A 20,895-nucleotide genomic window follows, 5' to 3' on the forward strand; every position below is an offset into this window, starting at 1 on the left:
GCAGGGGGCCCACAGCTGCTGCCACCATGCGCAGCTGTCATGGGCAAGCCCAGAGACAGCACAGCCTGCTTAGAAGCTGGTACTGAGCACAGGGAAAAGCAGCCCCTCACCCGCCCCGTGCCCAGTACCCTGCACTGCAGCCGCTTGCACCTGCTCCATACAGCCCCACGCAGGCTGTGAGCACCTGCAGTAGGGAGCGCCAGCCATGGGGCAGGTGAGGGGCTGCTTTCTTCCCAGCTGGCGAGCAGGGGGTTGGGGCTGTGTGCTGCCCCCTGCCTGCACCACAGGGCTGGGGGGCACTGGGAGTGAGTGGGCAGGGAGCCAGTGGGAGCACAGGGCCCACACTGGTGTCCCGGGGCCAGCGCCAGCAGGGCCTAGAGCAGGGTGTCAGGAGCACAGGGGTCCCGGCCAGCAGTGGCTCAATGGAACTGGGCCAGCTCCCCCCCTCCCTTCTAGTGCAGCCCAGCTTGGCTCCACAGAACCCTACCACCCTGTGCCCCACTTTGGGCCCACTGGTGCTGGCCCTGGGATACTGGTCCCAAGACACTGGTTCCAAGTTGGTGACCAGGGGGCAGGGCACCTATCAAGGAGCAGGGCTACCCATGTGGCCCTCGACAGCCTGCCAAAACCAGGTAAGTGGCCCTCTGCCCAAAATAATTGTCCACCCCTGATTTAAAAGATAAGTGCAACACAAACTATTCGTGACATGCCAGCACAGTGTAAACCACTCAGCATAACAGCATTTCTCACTGTGTACTTGTGTCCTGTAAAAACAAGCAGTAAAACTAAATATTAAGGACTATTTGAAACAACTTAGACTGTTTGGATACAAGGACTTTCAACTTTCTCTAGCTGCTAAGTGGCTCCATCTACTTGCTAATTTGTGAAGTTGTACAGTGAGAGCTTACAGCTTGTTTAACAGTAGCAGGATTCTCTCTTCAGTGGCATGACAAGTTACCATGAAACACTGGGCTGGGACACAAAAGAATGACTTCTCCCATGCTCATGGGCATCTCCATGAAGATCTTTGTTGGAGAATCAGCAGAGAGGAAGCTAGGTAGAATAAAAATGAGTTCCCAGAAGCAGCTGTGGTAGTACTGAAGAAATGTTGAGGAGAAAAGGAATAAATCAGCAGAAAGGAAAAAAAACATTTTCTAGAGAGCTTTATCTAGAGTGACCATATGTTGCAGTTTACCTGGGACAGTCCCAGATTTCAAAGGCCAGTCCCAGCCAGTTGGTAAAATTAAAACAAGAATCCCGGAATTGCAGCAGCCTGAGGTGCAGTCCAGTAGCGGGGGGCAGAGTGGCACCAGGCAGTTCTGCCTCCCTGCCAGACTGTGTCCACAGGCCTGCCCCTGCCTGCCAGCCTGTTCCACTGGCTACAGCAGTGATGCCAAATGCGGGGGGGCAGACAGTATCCCAGATTTCCTTTTTGTAATGCAGCCAGTGCCTCTTGCAAGAACTGGTCTATGTGCTAAAGGCAACTTTTTCTTCTCTAAGCCCTAGTCTTGGGCACCCAGCTAAAACAGATGCTTTCCACCTCTTCTGCACATTCACTTTAGTCATTGGCTTCTTTATTACAGTCTCTGAAGATGGTCTGGTTACCTGCGTTGAAGTCTGGCATGTTTTTATATATGATATACACATAGCCGTTGCCATGACAATGCTAATTATGGTAATCGCTGCACACGCTCATCTTAAACACAAGAGGGTATAAGAGTCCCATTATACCAAGGTCAATGCATTTTTTTAAACAGTTGATTCAGCCACACAGGAAATAGGACTTTGTCAATGTGAAACTATGGACTAGAATATAGAACAGTCATATCCTTCTTTAACCCTTTACATTCAGGATTCTGCAGAGTTAGTCACCATACCTGCTGCTGGCACCAAGTGATTCATTCAGGCACATCTCTAAATCAAGGCAATTTTCCTAAAATTATTAGGGTCACTGTTGCCTTGCTGCTACTTTGAGAGAGCAAGAGGTACAGAATTCCTTGCTCCGATTTATTTAAAAAGGACATTAACTTGAAATCTCATCAAGTCCAGTGAGCTGGAAGCATGTCTAGGACTTGAGCTTCCTTCTAAGTCCCCTTATTAAATGAGCTGTTATTACCACTCTGCCCCATTTCTTTTTAATGTCTCTCTCCCATTACCATACGTAAGGCAAATATAAGTTTTAAAAGACCTGTACACAGAAAAAGCAAATTTTCCATGACACAGACAGTTATGGAATCTAAAAAGTGGCCAAACTCAGTATCTCTATAACAGCTCCTTACCAAACAGTTCAAATCTGTCCAGTTTTGCTAAGCTGTATGGATTGGCTTGATTGAATTAAGTACCCCAGAGTTTAAACCCCTCCCCAACCTGTCTCGGCCCTAACACAACCACCAAATGCTCTCAACAGACACCTGAAAAGGAGCCTAAGAGAGATGTGCGTCTGATTGCCAAGAATCCAGGTTTTTTGTTTCCCACAGAAAAATGGAGTAAACAGCAGGTTCTCTCTTTTTACTGGAGAAACTCATGGATTTTGCAGTTTTGCAATGAGCTCCCTGCAGGCTGGCAGAGTTCTACCCTGCTAGGAGCTGGGAGGGAGCAGAAGGGCAGTGAGACACAGGGCACCACATGCATGCAAGTGTGAGGGGTGGGGAAGAGGGGAAATCGATGCCCCCGTAGGGAGGGAGGGAGCTGGGCAGGGCTGGGGCTACTGCCCAGCGGGGTGGTACATGGGGCCCAGGGCCGCAACATGCAGCTGCAGGACCCCAGAGGAGAGTGAGACAGGGCCCAGGGCAGCTAGTCCGGAGGGCAGAGTTGGCTCCCCGCACAGTGTGCATTCCCCAGGAAGGCAGAGGGAAACTACTCCCCAGATCTGTGTGCAGGGTGGGTGCAGACTGTGGACTTTGACTCCAGCCCTGCTGCCCTCCCCCAGGGTTTTTGCAGCCTGATGGGTGCAACCTGGAGCTGCAGGGAACAGCGGGGCCAAGCAGAGAAGCCGCCTGCTGCTGCTTGCTCCACACTGCCGTGGCAATGCATCCCCTGTGTGCGTGCAGCTACAGTGAGAGCAGCGGCGCAAGGTTGCCCCCTCAAAGCAGCTCCATGTGCAGGAGGCACGTTGCCAGGGCAGTGTGGAGATCACAACAGCGAGCAGCTTCTCCACATGGCACCTCTGTTCCCTGCTGTGCTGGGTCATGCCTGCCAGGCTACAGAGGCCCTGAGGGAGGGCAGCAGGGTGGGAGACCAAGCCCACAGCCTGCCTCTGCCCTGTGCACAGATTTGGGGGGCGCAGGTCTCCTCTGCCCCCCTTGGGAGTGCACACCATGGTGAGGACCCAGCCCCACCCCACCCTGCAGCAGGCAGCAAAAGAGAGCAGGGACAGGGAACTGCAGACCAGGGTCTGTGGCCCTGGCAGCTGGGAACCCCCTCTAGCAGGGCTGGGGGAGCAGGGGCTGGGTCAATAGCAAGGCTGTGGGGGGAGTGAAAGGCATGAGCAGGGCTGGGGGGTGTGCGGTGGGGAGCCTTTATTTTTAAATTACAGATTTGGGTGGTTTTATCAGAGAATTTGTAATTTTATATCAGGGAAAACCAGGATCCCTGTTGATTGTATAGAAAATTGTATAGAAAATAAGGGGGTTTCAAAGATGATGACAACTGGGGGGGAAGCAAAAGGCTCTTACCATTAGGAAGCAGAGTAGGTACCTTTCTAGAGCACTGCAGGAAAACATTTTGGAGGCAGAGCTGATACAATGGATAAGAACAGAGCCCAAAAGGAGATAAATAATAAAAGGAAGCACAAGCACTCTAGGTCTAAGATGTACACAGGCATAACCAGCAAACCAGGTAGTGGAGAAGCATCAGCAGACCAGACCGTGGTCCTAGGCTGCTGTCCTAGTACCCAACAGGAGAACCCAGGAAGAATACCTGTAGGCTTTCTGCATCCAATGTTGTCTGCTCTTCCAGGGCAACATCAAAGAACAGCTTATTGATGATATGTCTTTTGCTGACCTAGATAGGAGACATGGGAGAGGATGAGAGGCATGATGCAAGAAATGCAGGAAGAGCCACTGCTGCTAGGGCAGACAGCTACAGTGGGAATAAGCTAGCATTCTATCACAAGACAGTACCATGTGAGATGGCAGGAGACAGTCAGCTCACATAGCTGGTGCCAGTAATAAGATCCCGCTTTGGATCTTCACCCCAGAAGCAGACTCCAGCTTCACAAATTAAATCCCAGGATATTATCTGGAGTGACAACAAAGATTCAGGCATTTGAGTGGAGAGCAGTTCTCTGGCAGCTCAGGCCCAGCAGCTGACGCTGAGCTCACACAATGCCAAATTCAAGCACAGGCTTACGTACCACTTTCCACATGCAGAAGGTGCTGTAATTGAATTTGATAGCTCTCCACACCTCCCCCATGCCGCTTCAGCTTTGTGTTTTAAGTATTATATACAGTCATGACACCAGCTAATTGCATAGTTACTGCTACATAAGATGTTATTTCGCGATAACTCCATGGTAACCTAGAGATGTAAGAGGCGGTGAAGAACAGAGGGAATCAACAAGTCAGGAAAGGAACAAGGGCCAAGACCTTGAAAGAAAAGAAAAGAAAAGAAAAAAAAAAAAAAGAGACAGGAGCAAAACTATAAAACCAATATGTTCCCCGTCTGCAAACCAATGCCTCTGTATAGCTCAGCACCTATTGTAGCTGAAAGCCAGGAACAAGCCAAGGCCTCCTATCTTGGCTACCTAGATGAGAAGTAAGAATCAGACTGGATTAAGAAACAGGATCTTGGGGTACAGCACTGAATTGAGACTGCAGAAATGTTTCCACATTCCTTTTATGACACTGAACAAGTCAATAAATCTCAAGAAACTCAGCTGTCTGTCTTTTTAAAGTTGAATCTTCCTGCAGACAGTCTTTCTTAGTAAGGGGATGCATAATGCCCAGCATGATGCAGAGGCATATGGGTACTGCTATAACAGAAGTAAATTACTAAGCTTCAGGTTTCGATTACTTCCCAGCTCTCCAAGTCATTTTTCTTTATGACACTTAATTTGTCAGTTTAAAGGCACTTAATTTGGCACTGGTGTAGTCTTGCCAGTAAAATGTCTGAAGGCTCAAAAGCCCTTATCCCAAACCCAGATACAATCTGGAAGGGAGAAGAGCATGCTTCTCACTGTGCCCCAATCTGACCAGGACTGTTAGGAGGAATTCAGGGTCTATGGCAGGGGTGGGCAATTATTTTGGCTGGAGGGCCATTTAATGATTTTGGTGAGCTGTTGAGCAGCACAAGAGGTGCCCCACCCCCCAATCGCCATCTTGAGACCAAAAGTTCCACTCTCTAACCCTGACCTTTGCCCCTAAGCTCTTCTTCCCTGCTCTGCTAGCTGGGAAGCAGAAAAAAACCCAACTCATATACTAAAGGTCAAACATCTACTATAACATTTTATTTGAAAAAATATGTTTGTACCAATTTACATAGTGTATGTACAGGTGATTGCATAATAGCTCAAAATAAAGTCCTACTCTTGTATATTACGTGTGTTGGGGGGGGTCAATGCGAGTGAGTGAGAGATATTTCTGGGGGATGTGTGCAGCTTGCAAAGGGGTGCTTGTTGGGTTTTTGGGGGGTTGTGGTGGATTGCAGGGGGTGTGTAGTTTGTGGGGGCATCTGTGGGATTGTGTGTGGGTAAGTGTGGGGGGAAGGGTGGGTGTGGGGTTTGTGGGAGGAGACACCCCCATCGCATTCCCCCTTCAGGGTGCCAGCACCTGCTGTTGGCAGCAGCAAGAGGCAGCAGGCCCTCAGGGCACTCCTGGCCCACTGCAGGCAGAGCTCCCTGATGGCGTGTGGCTCTGGCTGAGTCCCGGGAGCTACACGTGGCAGCATGGAGCCCACCCAGCTCAGCCTGCTGTTGTGCACCTTCAAACCAAACCAGGTTGGTTCCATGCCAGCACATGGAGCTCCTGGCACTGCAGACAGGACTTGCGCACCATAGGGCTGGACTGGCCCAGCTCTATGCCTCCGCACGGGGTTTCCAGAACTACAACGGGAAGCTGCACATGGCAGCATGGAGCCCAGTCAGCCCAATAGAGCGTGGACAGGAAGCCATGGGGAGTCACACGCCATCGGGTCAGGCAGGCTCCATGCCTCGACATGCAGTTCCCTGGTGGAATGCTGGAAGCCCAATGTGCTGGCATGAAGCCAGCCTGGTCCAGTTCCAAGGTGTGCACCAGAAAGCTGGCCAGGCTCTGTGCCACCACGTGCAGCACCAGGGATTCAGCTGCAGTTACACACACCATCAGGGGGCTCTGCCTACCACAGGCCAGGTGTGCCCTGAAGGCCTACTGCCTGCTGTTGCTGGCAGCAGGGCCTGTGTGCCTTGGCAAGGCCCCCCCCACCCCACCCTCCTGCAGGCACAAGTTCCTGTACCCACTTGCCAGCTGTCCAGTTGTGTGCCATTGTGTTCAATACCTTGACATGGGCTCCTAGCTGGAGTGCCAGGAGCTCCACAAAGGTGGAAGCAGAGAGGCTGCCCAGTCTAATGGTGAATGAACTCTGAAAGGTGGGAGGAGGAGGGTTTTCAGAGGGGCAGCCATGGGCTGGTAATAATTGTTTTTTGGAAGGGCCCTGCAGGCCAGATAGAATGGCCTGGCAGGCCATATTTTGCCCACCCCAGTCTATGGCAAGTTTAGTCCTTTGTTCTTTTGCTGAGATTACTTAAGTAGCAATATTCTACACAGCTTGATGGTGCTAGTCTAGCACGAAACCCTCTTTTCATTCCATTAACACCTCTGTATGCCACCACTGTCCTCACACCTATCCTCTAACAGCACCAGCAACGCTGTGTTTCTCCAGCTCAACAAAGGCTAGTGGATTTACCTGGATTCTGCACTGTGGACAAGTCCAATTCGGCGCAGTCTCAAACCACTGAACAAGACTGAGAAAAAGGAAAGAAATGTACAGTGAGTTGTTTTAATACAATATATTAGAATAGTACAATATTTGGAATATAGTACAATATATTACAATAGTATATTCCAAAACCTCCAAGGGCTTCACTAGTAACTCAGGAGGAGGCAGAAATGCATATAACACACATAAAATGGAAGCGATTGCCTCCAGAGTAAAGGTGGCCAATGCAGGCTGGAATTGTAGTCTCCATGGACTACATTTCTGTATTCAGAAGGAACAGCTGCAATCATTTACTGAGTCTAGCCTGAAAGTTTACCTTCAGCAATGGACAGTACAGGTACACCAATACATCAATACAATACTGATATTGGATTGGCACCAATATAAAAAGAATTGGCTGCATTGGAAATCGGCTTTTTTTGCCTGATGTGGCCAATAACGTCAGCAATAAATGCTCTGTTCATGTGCGCAGCTGCAACAGCACATAGGTGGCAAGGAGCATCGCCCAGCAGCATGGAGAGCTGCATGCAGCTGATAAGTCTGTTGTGATGGAGGGGAAGGGGCCAGGAGGGTATGGTGGGGGGTAGAAAATCAAGGGCCCTGCAGTGAGGGAGGGAGTGGGGCAGGGAATGAGATGGAGCCACAGCTCGTCTGAGGGGCACCAAGAGCAGCTCCCACCACTGCACACACTCCGGGAGGGCATGGGAGGGAGGGGGGACCCCCCAGATCTGTGCGGGACAGAGTGGGCTGGGGCCAGGGCTGTGTCAGGCTTTTCCTGGAAGGGGCTGGGCTGGGTTGCACTTGGGGCAGATGGTGGCGCTAGGAGGGGGACTACAAGGGTCTACAGCGAATTTTAGGGTGGCTGCAGCTCCTGTGCCCCCCCGTAACCCTCTCCCAATGCTGCTGCCACTCGCCACAAGCACAGCCCAGCTCAGCCCCCACCAGGAACAGCCCAGTGCATCCCTGGCCCCAGCCCACAGCAGCAACCCACCCTTGCCCTGCACACAGATCTGGGGCAGACCCTAGCCCCCTTGGATGAGCTGCGGCTTCATCCAATGCCCCGACTGGGCTGGGCAGTGCCTGCCTGAGCCCCAATGCCTCTCTCACCACACTGGCCTTGATCTATGCCCTCTCCCACCACAACAGACTTACCAGCTGGACACTGGTCTTCAAGCTGCCAGGCTGCATATCGGAAATCAGACTGGTATTGGCCAATATGCCTCCTTAAAAATTGCCTATCGGTATCTGCCCCAAAAATCTCTATTGGTGCATCCCTAATAGACAGTACTTTTAAGGAGGTCAAATATCACAGAAGAAAATTCATAGAAGTTAGGGGCTGGAAGGGACCTCACAATATCATCAGGTCCAACTCCCCAGTCTAAGGCAGGAAAGATTGCTGAGGTTAGATGACTCCAGCAAGGAGGTCATTTTCAGGGACTCTATTTTGAAAATTTTCAGTGACCCTACTTTGAACAATGAAGTTTGGGAGAAAATCAATTCACACGTCTATCCTGTAAAAGAAAAGGCACCGTTTCATTTCAGTATATGGTAGAATTGGGATATCCTGCTTTGCTCTAAATTCCAACAGATCCAGGGTGACCACAACCACGTCACTTCTGTACTGCGAGGCATTTTGTAGCTATGAAGTGGGAGCCCGATTACCAACCCGAGATCATGGCTACATGAATGGAACAGGGAACCTCCAAAGTTTGGGGGCACCTACTGACACATGAACAGCTGCCTTGGAAGAAGATACTTCAGACTGATACTGGGATAAAATTTCCCATGTTAGGGTAGATTTATCTGAAGTTGTAATATGCTTGCAACCACTACCCCTTCAATTTTTCACCCCTCAAGATGGTTGGGATTTTCTTGGAATATCCTGCTCCAATATCCATGTTTTGGGGAGTTTTAGAAGAGCTAATGTGAGCTCTACAAGAGAACAGCCAACCCTCATTTCAGAAACCACTCTCAGGGCATATTAAAAATTGTATACTTATTGACGGAAAACAATTAATTTCTTCAAATACAAAGGACACTGTTCCCCACACCATCTTCTAAAAATAGGAGAGAGAAAAACAAACAGCCATTTCTTTGATTAGAGAAAGAGACCATCATCCTTGCATCCTCATCTTTCTGACACCTAACTGAGGCATGAAAAAGTGAGCCCCATGGCATGCACACACGCATATAAGACGACTCTCTCTCTCTCCAATGCAAATGCATTGATAAAACAATTCCAGCAAAAGCACAATATAGACAAGCATGTTTCTTCTTTCATTTATGGGTGCAGGCACATCACACTATTACTACAGAGTACTAACAATTCACTTCAGATCTTACTCCATGTTAAGTTTACTCTGCAGTAAGGAGCAGACACTCAAACAGCTTTCCTTCGCTGACTACTTGCAGCATGCACCATTACAATGTCTAACCACTGGTGAAGGGAAGCCAGTTTTCCCTGAGCAAACAACTTAGAGTTGAAATGGACCAGGGGAGTGAACCAACACAAGCATGCACATATTCAGTTAGTAACTTTCTTCGCTAAGAAAAGCTAGTGCTTGTATCCAGGGTAAAGTTATCAAATGTGTTCCAAGCAACACAACAGAGCTTTGCATAGTGTCTACTCCACTCTTACTATATTATATAGTACGTCAATTTACTGTGCAGGATTCTATGCTTCCCAGTGTGAAAGTGCAGCAACAAAACTGGACCTTCCTCCTAATAGTCTTGCCTCCCACTACTTCAATTACAAACCAGTCTTGTTCTACCTGCCCCCCTGCCGTCCAATCCTTGGCTCCCTCATAGGCTTGCAGATGCACCTTAGCCCCAACTTGCAGCTTCCCTAATATAAGATTTAAGATCTCCCAACATACAGCTATGCCAGTGCATCTCAATACCAACCCACAGAACTTCCTGCTATTTTAGTAATGGATTTCTCCTAAGCAGGAAAAGTCTGAGTTTCAGAAGCCTGGAATAGGCTGATTTCCAACTAACTCTGTCAACCCATCAACCAACCCCCTCAAAAAAGCAAGAAGGATCAGCCAGTCAAAAGGTACATGTTTTATGTCTTTTTCACCCTCATTCCCCTAAACCATAACTCTGGTAAACAACAGGAGTGGAGAGGGAGAGACTGACATGCAGAAAGACAGCTGATTATCTCACTAATAAGCAGCACACAGCTCTCAAAAGAGTAACCCTGGAAATGCAGTTTCCCAGCTTCCCCAGAGATACTGACATCATCAGAACAATGATGGCTGGCTTCTGCATAGCTTTTTTCATCCAAAGTTCTTAATGTTTCATAACTTCCAATGTATTTATTCTCAAGACAGACCTGGGGTGATATTCTCCTGTTTACAAAAATTAAACTGAGCCACCGAAACTGTGGATCTCGCTCCAGGGCTGGGGCAGAGATGGAAACTGAACCCAAGTCTCCCCAAACTTTTGTGCAATCCTAGTCACTGGATAATCCCTCCTCTCAGGGAAGAAATAAGTCAACTCAGCAGTCACATGAAATGCACGCTTTCCCCCACTAACTGTCCCACTTTCCCATTTCTACTTACCATACATAGTGGAATGTGTGTCCACAGTGGATAGCTGCCACATCCTTCTCATTATCAAAGAAATCCGAGCATATAATACAATGGGCACGGATAGGCATCCTCTATGGTGACAGCATCCAGACGGCCCTTGTAACACAACCAAGGAAGTAACTCTTCGTGGCTTCTGCTGAGAGACAAACAAGCCTCAGGGAGTCTGACCCCAAAATGGACACTCATCATAGCATGCTGAAGTGCATCTGATCAGTAACTGGGATAACTCATAACCATGGTCTTACAGAGCCTATGCCTGGAAGCCAAGTGTCGCCTGTGCATGTATCAAGCATTTTGGCTAATTCAGCGGGTGGCTTCGCGGGGCCACGGAACATTTCCTTCGCAGGCCCTGCCTCCCCTTGCCGTAAGGAGCTGGACACCGAGCCGTTATCCCCATCTTACACCGCGCACGGAAGAGGCCAGGGCGAGGCCGGGGCCCCAGTGCTCGAGCCATGCGTCCTTCCCCATCCTGGCGTCACGACCGGCGGCGCGGGGCCGGGCCGAGCGCGGGGCGCCCCGCCGGCACACGGACCACCTCGGCCCCCGGCCGGGCAGCCACGAGCGGGCGCGGGACACGGCAGCATGAGGGGGACAGCACCGCACCTGCAGGCGGGCTCTCACCTGCGCCCAGGCGGGGGCCGGGGGTGGAGCGCTGGACTGAGGAACGGAAACTGCCTAGGCCTAGCCGCGCCGCCTTGCTCGTTTCAAATTTGGTTCCTTCCGACGCACTTCCGATCTGGGCAGGAAGTGAGGGGCAGGGCCGCTCGCCGCCTGGCGCGGGGAGGGGGCGGGGCTTGCGTCGTGGAGCGCGGTTGGGGGCGGTGGCGGCCTGGGGGTGTCTAGCGGCTTAGCGGGGGTGGGGCGTGTTATGGCCGGCGGGAGCTGCAGTCAGCACCGGTGCTCCGCGCGGGGGAGCGTCGCGTTGGCTGAGCGCTTCCCGGGGGCCCGGCCCGGCGGCAGAGCGGCAGCCGGGGCCTCAGCCTCAGGTGGCTTCATAGAGGGCAGTCCGGGTTTCTCCTACTCTGTCCTGTCTTGATACGAAACCCGACGCCTTTATGTCCTCTCTCACCAAGAGAGAAAAGGCGTCGGGTTTTGTATGAAGAGAGGACAAAGGGCAACCGGGCCGTCCTCTATGGTGGCCACTCTGCCTCAGCGCCGCAGCGGGCCGCGAGCCGGGCACGGGGGTTGTGGTGGCGGGGTCAGGCCCGGGGAGAAGGACGGGCCGGGCCGGGCCGGGTAGGGCTGGCCTGCGTGCACAGTGCGGGAGGCTGGCGGGACGTTTGGGCCCCGTCCTCCGCACGTGCAGCAAAGTAGGAAAAGTCGGTAGAGCGGAGAGAGGGGAGGTCAGGACCCCGCGGGGACCGCATGTAAGGGGCAGGGCAGTGCTGCAAATGCAAGCTCTCCTGTGACTTGGGCCTTTCCAGGCCTGAGCCCCTCTGGTACGGCGCAGTCCTGCCACTTCTCAGGAAGGCCCAGCAATTACTGAATGACTTCATTGGGCCCATTCCATTTTTCTGTTTGGGAAAACTTTTTCACATGGGAGGGTGTGTGTGTGTGTCCTTGTGAGCCTGCTCACTGGGCCCTTGCAGTGCTATGATGTGTGCTGCTGCCTTTTAAGTCACAATAAACGATGTCCGTACTTCACATTTTAGCAGGAGCAGCTGACTGCTCCAGGACTGTGGATGGGACTTGTTCTTCTGCAGGAATTACTCACAGTATGCAAACACAGCCATCTCTGGGGTGGAAGACAGCTGTTGTTGAATAACAGAGCAAAGGATATACCCGTTTGACACTGGGAAGGGTGCTGTATCCAGTCAAAAGTCTAGGGGGAAATGAGAAGACAGCTCCTTAATAGGAAACTGGCCTAACAGTGCTTCAGCCTGTGAAGAATACTATAGGACAGTGGTTCTCAACCTTTTCAGGGTCAAGGCACCCCACCAATACTTTTTGAATGAGACTGCACCTCTGGCTGAGAAGTTCTGCTGGTGTTGCCTCAACTTAACCCAGTGCTGCCAGGAAGGAGTGTGCAACTGATGAAATTGCCCTGTGCTGCAAAGCCAGCCTGGGAAGAGCTGTGCCATGTGCAGGTGCTCCCCCTGCATTAGGATTTTCTAATCAGCCTGAAGCAGGCAGGAGCTATCGTGGAGTGCTGCTTTTTTCAGTCTGGTGCCCCCCTGCCCCCATGCTTCTCCCAGAAACTGAAGGGGGTGGAATGGTTCTACCTACACCTGTTTCTGGGTGGAACATTGGAGGGATGAACCAGAAAGAGCTGCACTGCATGAGGTGGCTTTGCTGCCTGCTTTAGGCTGATTAGAGCCCTAATGTAGGGAGAGTGCACAGGGCAGATTCACCTGGTCACTGCCCCTGCAGCATCCCAAGTAGGAACCACTGCCATAGGGTTTTTAATGTGTACATATGATCTGGAATTTAGATTCATATTTCTAAATGATCAGACTGCCCACATTTGGGCATTGTAGTTTGGTATAGATTTAGGGAGAACAGGGTCCACAGCTGGTCCACCACCATTATTTCCTGCAGCAGAGGGACTTTCTTGGAGGTTGTTGATCCACCTTCCAGCCTGGCTCAAGTCTGCTTAGTGAGATGATGTGGATGATAACCTGGCTTTGACAGCTGCTAGTCATGAATGCACCCATACCTTATCCCAGGATCAGTGTTTGTGTTGCATGCTGTGTGCACTTCATGGCCTTTGAAGAGCACATGTGCTAATGGACATATTCACAGGCACATACATACAGTGGTTTTAGCAACTTCAGTGGGTCTCCAAGGGGAGCATTTGTTGCGGTTTGCACAAAGGAGGCTAGAGCAGTGGTGTTGGAAGAGCTTTGGAGAAGTGCTGTTTCTGTCCATGTTTCCTCTGCTGCTGGAGAATCAAGAAGTCTGGACATGCTCTATGACTGGTTGTGGCTGCTGTAGCAGAATTATCACTTTTCTGAGTCTTCCAAATATGACCCATGTGCATCCCATGCAGCACTGTCCCCATGAACCTCTCAACAGATGGTTCCTCACCTGTGGCTGGAGCATGTAGCCATAGTTGTTAGGAACCGCTACCTCCTCTGAAGTTATATCTCAACAAACCATCCTGCCTACTCGCAGAGATGTCTCCATGAAGTATTATAGAGATCAGAGCAAGAGATTCTAGGAAACATCAGAGAAGTGGCTCCTTGCAGGCTGACTGACAAGTCTTTTTCAACCCATTTCCTTGCTACTCTTACCTCCTGAAAGTCTCTGTGCCCCACTAAATGAAATCAGTGTGCTGAGTAATGCTGCTTCTTGTCTGTAAAGCAAGCAGGGTAGATGACACCCCAACCTTCATAGCCCTCCTTTTTCTCCTTAGTACCACACCTGGGGTTGAGGAAAACTTGGGCAAATTTCTACCATGCCGGAGATGCTAATGCTCTGCAGCTTACCCTAGCAAGGTTATCTAGTTTCCCATGGAGATGGCTGTATACAGATTTACAAGATTAGGGTACAGGCCCTGAGAAGGATCTCTGCCTAACTCTTCTAGTGGGGGAGAGAGACAAACCACCCTGGGTTTGCTCCACGGACAGCACGATTAGAGTCTGTCACTGAGGCCTGGAGATACTGAAGATATACTGGGTCCTAGAGCCAGATTAGTCTATCTAGTAGGCCCCAGTATATCTTCTGTATCTCCAGGCCTCAGTGATTAAACCACCCTCAGCTGCAGCTTCTACTTACTCCTGTGGCTAGAAGGATTGAGGGGTAGGGTATTGTTTTTCTATTTTTTCTTCCCCCAGCTCAGCTCTGAGGAACAAAGGCATATACTGTGGAGAGGGGGTAGAATCTCTCTGGCACCAGCCTGATGGCTGAATTAGCCTCTAGAAGGGTAAAGCTCAGGAGTGAGTTGGACAGAGACAGCATAGGCCTGGCTGGTGCTTTCTCAGTTTGTCCTTAGAAGGGTCTTTATTTGCCAGAGGTACAGTGCAGCGATCACACAGGAGCTCCCGGGTGGTCGTGGTTGAAATTAAACAGTTTCATAGACGGAACTCAACCCTACAAACATGCATCTGCAAATCAAGGAGGGGGAAAGGAAAGCTGGATAGTGGGACCATGAGCCAGAAGCCTACAGGCTGGGAGGGCCCTGGGGCAGGTAGTTGCAGAGAATGCCCCATAAATGGCAGGTCAACCCCATGGCCCTTCACAGCAGGACCAGGGCTTCCTTCCTGTTTAGTCTAGGGCCATGGCAAGGGAGCACAGAGTGGATGGGCCATACCTGGCCCTGGGCATGTAGTGGAGGGCTGTCATTGAGTGGGCCAGGCTGAGTGGAGGTCACAGGACTCTGAGCAAGGCTGCTGTTTCTTTTCTTTCCTACCTGTGAAGAACTGACGACCACCTCTGCAGCAGTCTGCGCCTAGGAACGGGAAGGGAAGCTCCTATAAGTCCTAAACTTATTAGAACTCCTTAAACTTAAGTGGGGAAGTAGGTTTAGCCTACACAGAGCCTCCCGTAGCTGTGACCATGTGATGGTAGTGCAGAGCTCCTAATCAGCAACTCCAGTGGCTTATTTGCTAAACCCCTGGTACAGGCTACACCTTTGCTCAGAGGAAGAGTAGATGCTGAGCAAGCTCCATACTATACATTCTTCCAGAATATGTTTTCTGGAATCCTCTAGCATCCTTAAGAAATTTCAGACTGGATAGTCTGGAATTTCTACATAGTGATGGCAATCCAAAACACATTGTCAAATGTATGGCATGAGCTAGGACCTTTGTATGCTGGATGATTGGGATGCCTTGCAAACAGCTTTCCTTCAGGGTGATCTATAGCTTTCACAAGCACAAACTGCTTAGGAGATTAGATTGATAAACTCTGTTAATAAGAAATTACTCAGTAGTCAAGCACAAGGAGGACCCAGCAGCTAAAACTGATAGACAAACCCGAAACAAACTCGGAATGTGCCTAATCAGGCAGTTCCAGTTATGTATTCCAGGCGCTAGAGTCCAGGCCAGACCATATGGCCCCTGAGAGGACTGAAAACCTCCTTATACTGAACTCTGTTCAGCAAATTGCTGGCTCAGTTTGGGGGCAGAGGGAATACAATTGCACAGGAGGTCACACTTTGACAGATGAGCATGATAACACGTATGTGTGCATGGGCACACATGCAATGGTATTATATAAACATATGCACATACACACATAGACGTACACTATAAATACATACGCATCCCAGGTGGTATATAAACACATGTGCACCACAGGCACACATAGTGTGTACCATATAAATCTCACGCAGGCAAAGACATGAGCAGACACGTGCTCTGTCTCACAGACACACACTGCTCAGTTTTCAAAGACAAGCAGCATTAATCATGCATCCCTGTACTGTAAACTGCATGATCAGCCTGAAAAAGCAAAGTTGGCGTTTTCAGAAGAAGGGCATAACAGCACTCTGCCAGTGAACACTGGAGGGAACCTGCTCCCTCCTGACCAACAGATGGCTCCAGGGCTCCCAGGTTGCTCTACAACTACACCTATGGGGACCAGGCTCAGTAGCCAACTCTCAGCAGGAACAAATGTTTTGGCCGCCTGCTTTTGGGGTTGGTGACAGCCCACAGCTAGACAGCAAATTTCTTGAGGGGGCAGCTCCCAATGTATTGGCAATCACACAAACATTCTTAGCAAGCCCTTTCTTCCTTCGGTAGCTGTGCCACTGAGGGCTGCAGTGCACAAACACAGCCCTTCTAGGTGCTGAACCAGGAGTATTCCATGCTGCCTCCATGTTCCTGGCAGGATGGGCCATTGTCCTCTGTTACAAGGCTGGGGCAAGAGTGAGATCCAAGGGATCATTGGATTGAGGTTACTGTAAACAAGGGCACAGTATGGCTTAGTATCTGCATGGGCTTTAAGTTCCAGCAAAGCCCAGAATCAGTGGCAGAATGCAAGACTGGTACATTTCTCCCCTAAGCAGACTCAGCCTTTTTCTGGAACCTGCTCTGAGAAGTCTGCACAGGAAACACCCCAAAGGCCACCAGGCATGGTGATGTGGTGCAATCTACTCTCCTCCGAGCCTAAGTCTCTGGCCATGTGGTGTGAAGCAGAAACTTAGCACTCAGGCAAGGTGCCACCCATACAACAGAGGCAAGTTCCCACTTCTAGGGCCATAAATGCTGCTCATTCCACATCATCACTGTGGTTAGATCCCCAAAGCACTAAGCAAACTCAAGGGGATCTTGCTGGCATGAGGGGCATGGGGGGGGCACCTTGCTGATAGCAGCTGTGAGGAAAGCAGTGTAAACAAAGTGTCCCTCCTCTAAACTACCTGAATGCTGAAACCTTGCACCCCTCTCCTTCCTTTAACCTTAACCCATCAGCCAGCTCAGTTCAGCTGACATTCTTCTCCAGCCTGATACTTGTACTTAAAGTTACTTAAGGAGGTTTAAGATCCCCTTTCTTCTCAAGTCCCAAGTGCATGCACCAATGCATGCACGCTGGTTTTACAAATGGATAGAGGTATATGGATAGAGGTACGTGAAAATGTGCACACAAACTTACATGCTCACGCACACACAAACCAGTCTCCTACACACACACACACACACACACACAAATAATCACTAATATAGACCTAACCATTCAGCTATGCATTGATTCACATGGTCAGGCACACACAGGAATATACACACATATCCCACGTACTAAGACGTATACATGACTGTGGATGTGCAGGATGGAAATGAAGCTGTACGCAGACATACAGACGCACACATGCACTGAATGTGACACACAACTGGAGTTGTTGCACTCAAGTGGTAGGCAAAGATGTGTGTCCATCTGTGTATGGACACATTAACACATCTCTGGGTTGTGCACAGGTGCAACATGCACATATGCTAATATGCATATTCTTGGGAGCCCCAGCCCCCCCAGCCCCTCCATTGTCTCTCAAATACACTGGACAGAGGTGGGCTATTCTTTTTTATACCAATGCCCCAGTTTCTCCCAACCCGTCCAATTATTGGGGGATGTGGTGCTTGATGGGTGAGTGACAGACCGAGAGAGCGCCCTGGGAGCAGCCTCCAGCAAGGAAGGGAAACTAACAAAGCCACCAAAAGAGAGAGAGTAAAGAAACTCAAGAGGGAGAGAGAGAAAGAGAGATCTCCATGCAACAGGCTCTGCCTCTGTGTCTGTCTGTTTGTCTGTCCTTCTGGGCCTAGTAGGTTGCTTCCGATTCAGAAACATAGAAAATAGAAGCTCTTTCCTGAGGCCCAGCTGGGGCAGATGAAGCCAGACAGATGGGTACACAGAGCGGAAGGTGGGGTGAGTGAGCCACCACTCTGAAGAGATGGGATGGGCAGCCAGAAGGGGTTCAGGTACCATGCCAGTGACTATATACACAGAGATAAAGTGCGGCCCTGCTCCCACCCACCCCTCCCACTCAGCCAGTCTCCTCATTCCAGGCCTCAGGGGTGGCATTAGGGGCAGTGGCTTCTTCTCCATTACATGTGGCTGGGGCCCCTGCCACCTGGGCCACACTGTTGGGTGTAGTGGTGGCAGCAGCGTCGGCTTTTGGCTCTGGGGCAGCAGTGGGGGCCGTCGAGGTGACGCTGTCTGTTGGGATGGCAGCTGGCTGGGTCGGTTGTGCAGATTCTGTCTGCTCGGGTGCCCGGAGTCGTTTCATGAGTGTGGTCACTCGCACGGCTTTCTGTGGGGAGGCATAGAGGGAGGAATCCCATGGGTCTCAAAGTGCTATAATATGGGGTGAATACCCTTTCACTACAACTGCCAAGGAATGGTTCATTCTCTTGCACTAAGCTATCACTTTCCCACTTCCATATTCCTCTGCCCTGCGCTCCTGACTGTCTTGGTAGGGACTCCTCTGGTTTTCCCAACCCTTTAGGTCTCCAAGCAAAACCTATGTTAAGTGAGGAGACTCTAGCTGCTTGACTAGTATCTTAAAAGAAATGGACATTGCAGTTGAGGGTGTTACACTGCCTCTCTCACTATGGTACCATCCATCACTCATAGCTGGGCTTGTTCTGCACAAAATCATTAGCAGTAGCACATCTCCCTTTTCAGGATTCAAACTTGGAGGAGTCATTGTGGGGTAAGCTATCCCTCCAGGAGGGGTTGGTTTCAATTTCTGTTGTCCCAAATGTGGCACAGCCATGGGAGTCCATGTCTTGCTGAGAAGAGAGGGCTGAGGTACAGCAAAAGGCCCTGGGAAGGAGTTTTGAAAAAGCAGGGCTGTCAGCCCTGGCACCAAGGATTTTCAGGACTAGGGATCCATGGAGGAACCTGGGGGTGGGTCCCTCATGCTGCCCACCTCTGATTACAGGAAGACGGGGCCTGTGGATTTTCCTTAAAAGGGCATACATTTGGACATAGGCGCTACAGCAACCAGAAAATGCTGAAAACTGGTAAATGCAGGTCAGAGACAACTGTAAAGATGGCCCCTATGCCAATCTGGGGCTGTCCTTTACGTTCTTATCTGAAGCGTCACTGCCAGAAATCTTGGGAGCAGAAAAATGTGCTCATCACTGATGGGGTCTGTCATCATATACTGTCAAAATAAAAAAGAGGTGTACACACAGTGGAAGTTAGGGATGGTCCTCAAAGAGAACTATACATTAGTGACCAGCATTCATAGGGAAATGATTGGGAAAGCCAAGGTGGTGATGGAGTTCAGGTTAGCCACGGGAAGAAAGGACAATAAGTCCTTCTTTATGTATGTAGGCAGTAGAAGGAAAACAAATGGAAGTGTGGGACCCCTGCTTAACACCTCGGGCAGCTGGGAACCAACATTCAGGAAAACACTAAACTCCCGAATGCCCACTTTGCTTTGGTATTTCACCAAACCAAGAGGAAAGACAAGTGAGATAAGGCTCATAGGGGGCATGCTGGGAATGGCAGCCTCCCCACTGTGGATGCTGAGCAGGTGCAATACCAACTAGAGAAGCTAGATATTTATAAGTCAGCAGGACCTGATGGACTTCATGCAAGAGTGCTGAAGGAGCTGGCTGAGGTCATTGCAGAACCCCTGGCAAAGTTTTTCGGAATTCGTGGTGCACAGGGGAAATCCCTGAGGATTGGAAGAGGGCCAAAATTGTGCCCATCTTCAAGAAGGGGAAGAGGGAGGATCCGGGCAACTACAGGCCAATCAGCCTAACCTCTATTCCAGGGAGAAGCCTGGAAAAGCTTGTTAAAGAATCTGTGTGTGATACACTTGTGGAAGGTAAGATTCTGAATGTCAGCCAGCATGGCTTGTCATGGGTAGGTCTTGTGTTATCAATCTCATCTCTGTCTATCACCACGTCTCTCATCACCTGGACATGGGAGCCGAGGTAGATGTTACATACCTAGTTTTTCAAAAGGCTTTTGATCTAGTATTCCACGATACCCTAGTGGGAAAACTGGAAGATTGTGGGCTCAGCTGCTTGATGGTTCAGCAGGTGAGAAATTGGCTACAGGGTAGGACCCAGAGAGTTCTCATGAACGGATCTATGTTGTCCTGGTGTAGAGTGGCCAGTGGTGTCCTCAGGGGTCCGTGCTTGGACCGATGTTTTTCAACATCTTTATCAATGATTTGCATGGGGGAGTGAAAAGCTCGCTGGCCAAGTCTGCAGATAACACAAAGTTATCGGGTGGTGTGGTCACATCAGAAGATAGGTTGCAGATACAGGCAGACCTGGACAGTCTTGAGAGTTGGGCAGACCAGAACCAGATGACGTTTCACACTTCCAAGTGTAAGGTGTTCCATCTGGGGGCAAACAACCCTTGAAGAAAGGCTGAGGTACCTGGGTCTCTTTAGCCAAAAAAAGAGAAGGTTGAGAGAGGATTTGATAGCAACTTACCACTGTATCAGAGGAATGCATCAGGAGCTTGGTGAACAACTGTTCACTAGGGCACCCCTGGGGAAGACCAGGACCAATGGATACTAACTCCTGGAAGGCCACTTTAGGCTTAATACTAGGGAAAACGCCTTCACAGTCAGGGTGTCCAGACTGTGGAATAAACTCCCGCCAGAGGTGGTGCAGTCTCCTACCCTGGAGGTTTTCAAGAGGAGACTGGACAGTCACCTCGCTGGGGTCACTTGACCCCAGTTGTCTTTCTGCCTAGAATGGGGGTCTGGACCTGATGATCTGTGAGGTCCCTTCCAGCCCCTAACAATCTATGAATCTATGAATCATACTGCTATGTGGCAGGGGGGTCAGTGGGGAGCTCAGGCATTGAGCAGATTTAGTGACAGGCCCAAGCTTTCATGGAGAGTGCATGGGTCAGCAGGAGAATGGACCTAGATCCCTAGTCTCAGGTCAGCTCCCTATAAGCAGATCACCATTTTTACTGGAAAAGATGAGAATGATGTGCAGAGTGGCTCAAAGGAGAAGACCTCTTCTCTGCATTGTTGTCA

General features: G+C 50.2%; 2 protein-coding genes across 4 annotated transcripts in view; both read right to left on the reverse strand.

Annotated features, from left to right (window-relative positions):
- Positions 1-11,250, reverse strand: part of TRAIP (TRAF interacting protein) — a 34,854-nt gene extending 23,604 nt beyond the window's left edge. The window contains exons 1-4 of one of the 3 annotated variants that reach the window (XM_019547518.1): positions 11,181-11,250; positions 10,476-10,638; positions 6,880-6,937; positions 3,919-4,002 (exon numbers count right to left, since the gene is read on the reverse strand). In XM_019547518.1, the coding sequence (XP_019403063.1) occupies positions 3,919-4,002; positions 6,880-6,937; positions 10,476-10,573 (240 nt within the window). In that variant the 5' untranslated portion in view covers positions 10,574-10,638; positions 11,181-11,250. The other 2 variants (XM_019547520.1, XM_019547521.1) reach the window with 2 other exon arrangements.
- A 3,164-nt stretch (positions 11,251-14,414) lies between these two features.
- CAMKV (CaM kinase like vesicle associated) overlaps positions 14,415-20,895 on the reverse strand; it is a 33,427-nt gene continuing 26,946 nt past the window's right edge. Inside the window, exon 10 of the mRNA XM_019547522.1 lies at positions 14,415-18,189. Coding sequence (XP_019403067.1) covers positions 17,923-18,189 — 267 coding nt within the window. The 3' untranslated portion in view covers positions 14,415-17,922. The remainder of the gene's footprint in view (positions 18,190-20,895) is intronic.

This window comes from Crocodylus porosus, unplaced genomic scaffold, assembly GCF_001723895.1.
Source record: "Crocodylus porosus isolate Cpor-Errol unplaced genomic scaffold, CroPor_comp1, whole genome shotgun sequence".
NCBI classification, from domain to species: domain Eukaryota; kingdom Metazoa; phylum Chordata; order Crocodylia; family Crocodylidae; genus Crocodylus; species Crocodylus porosus.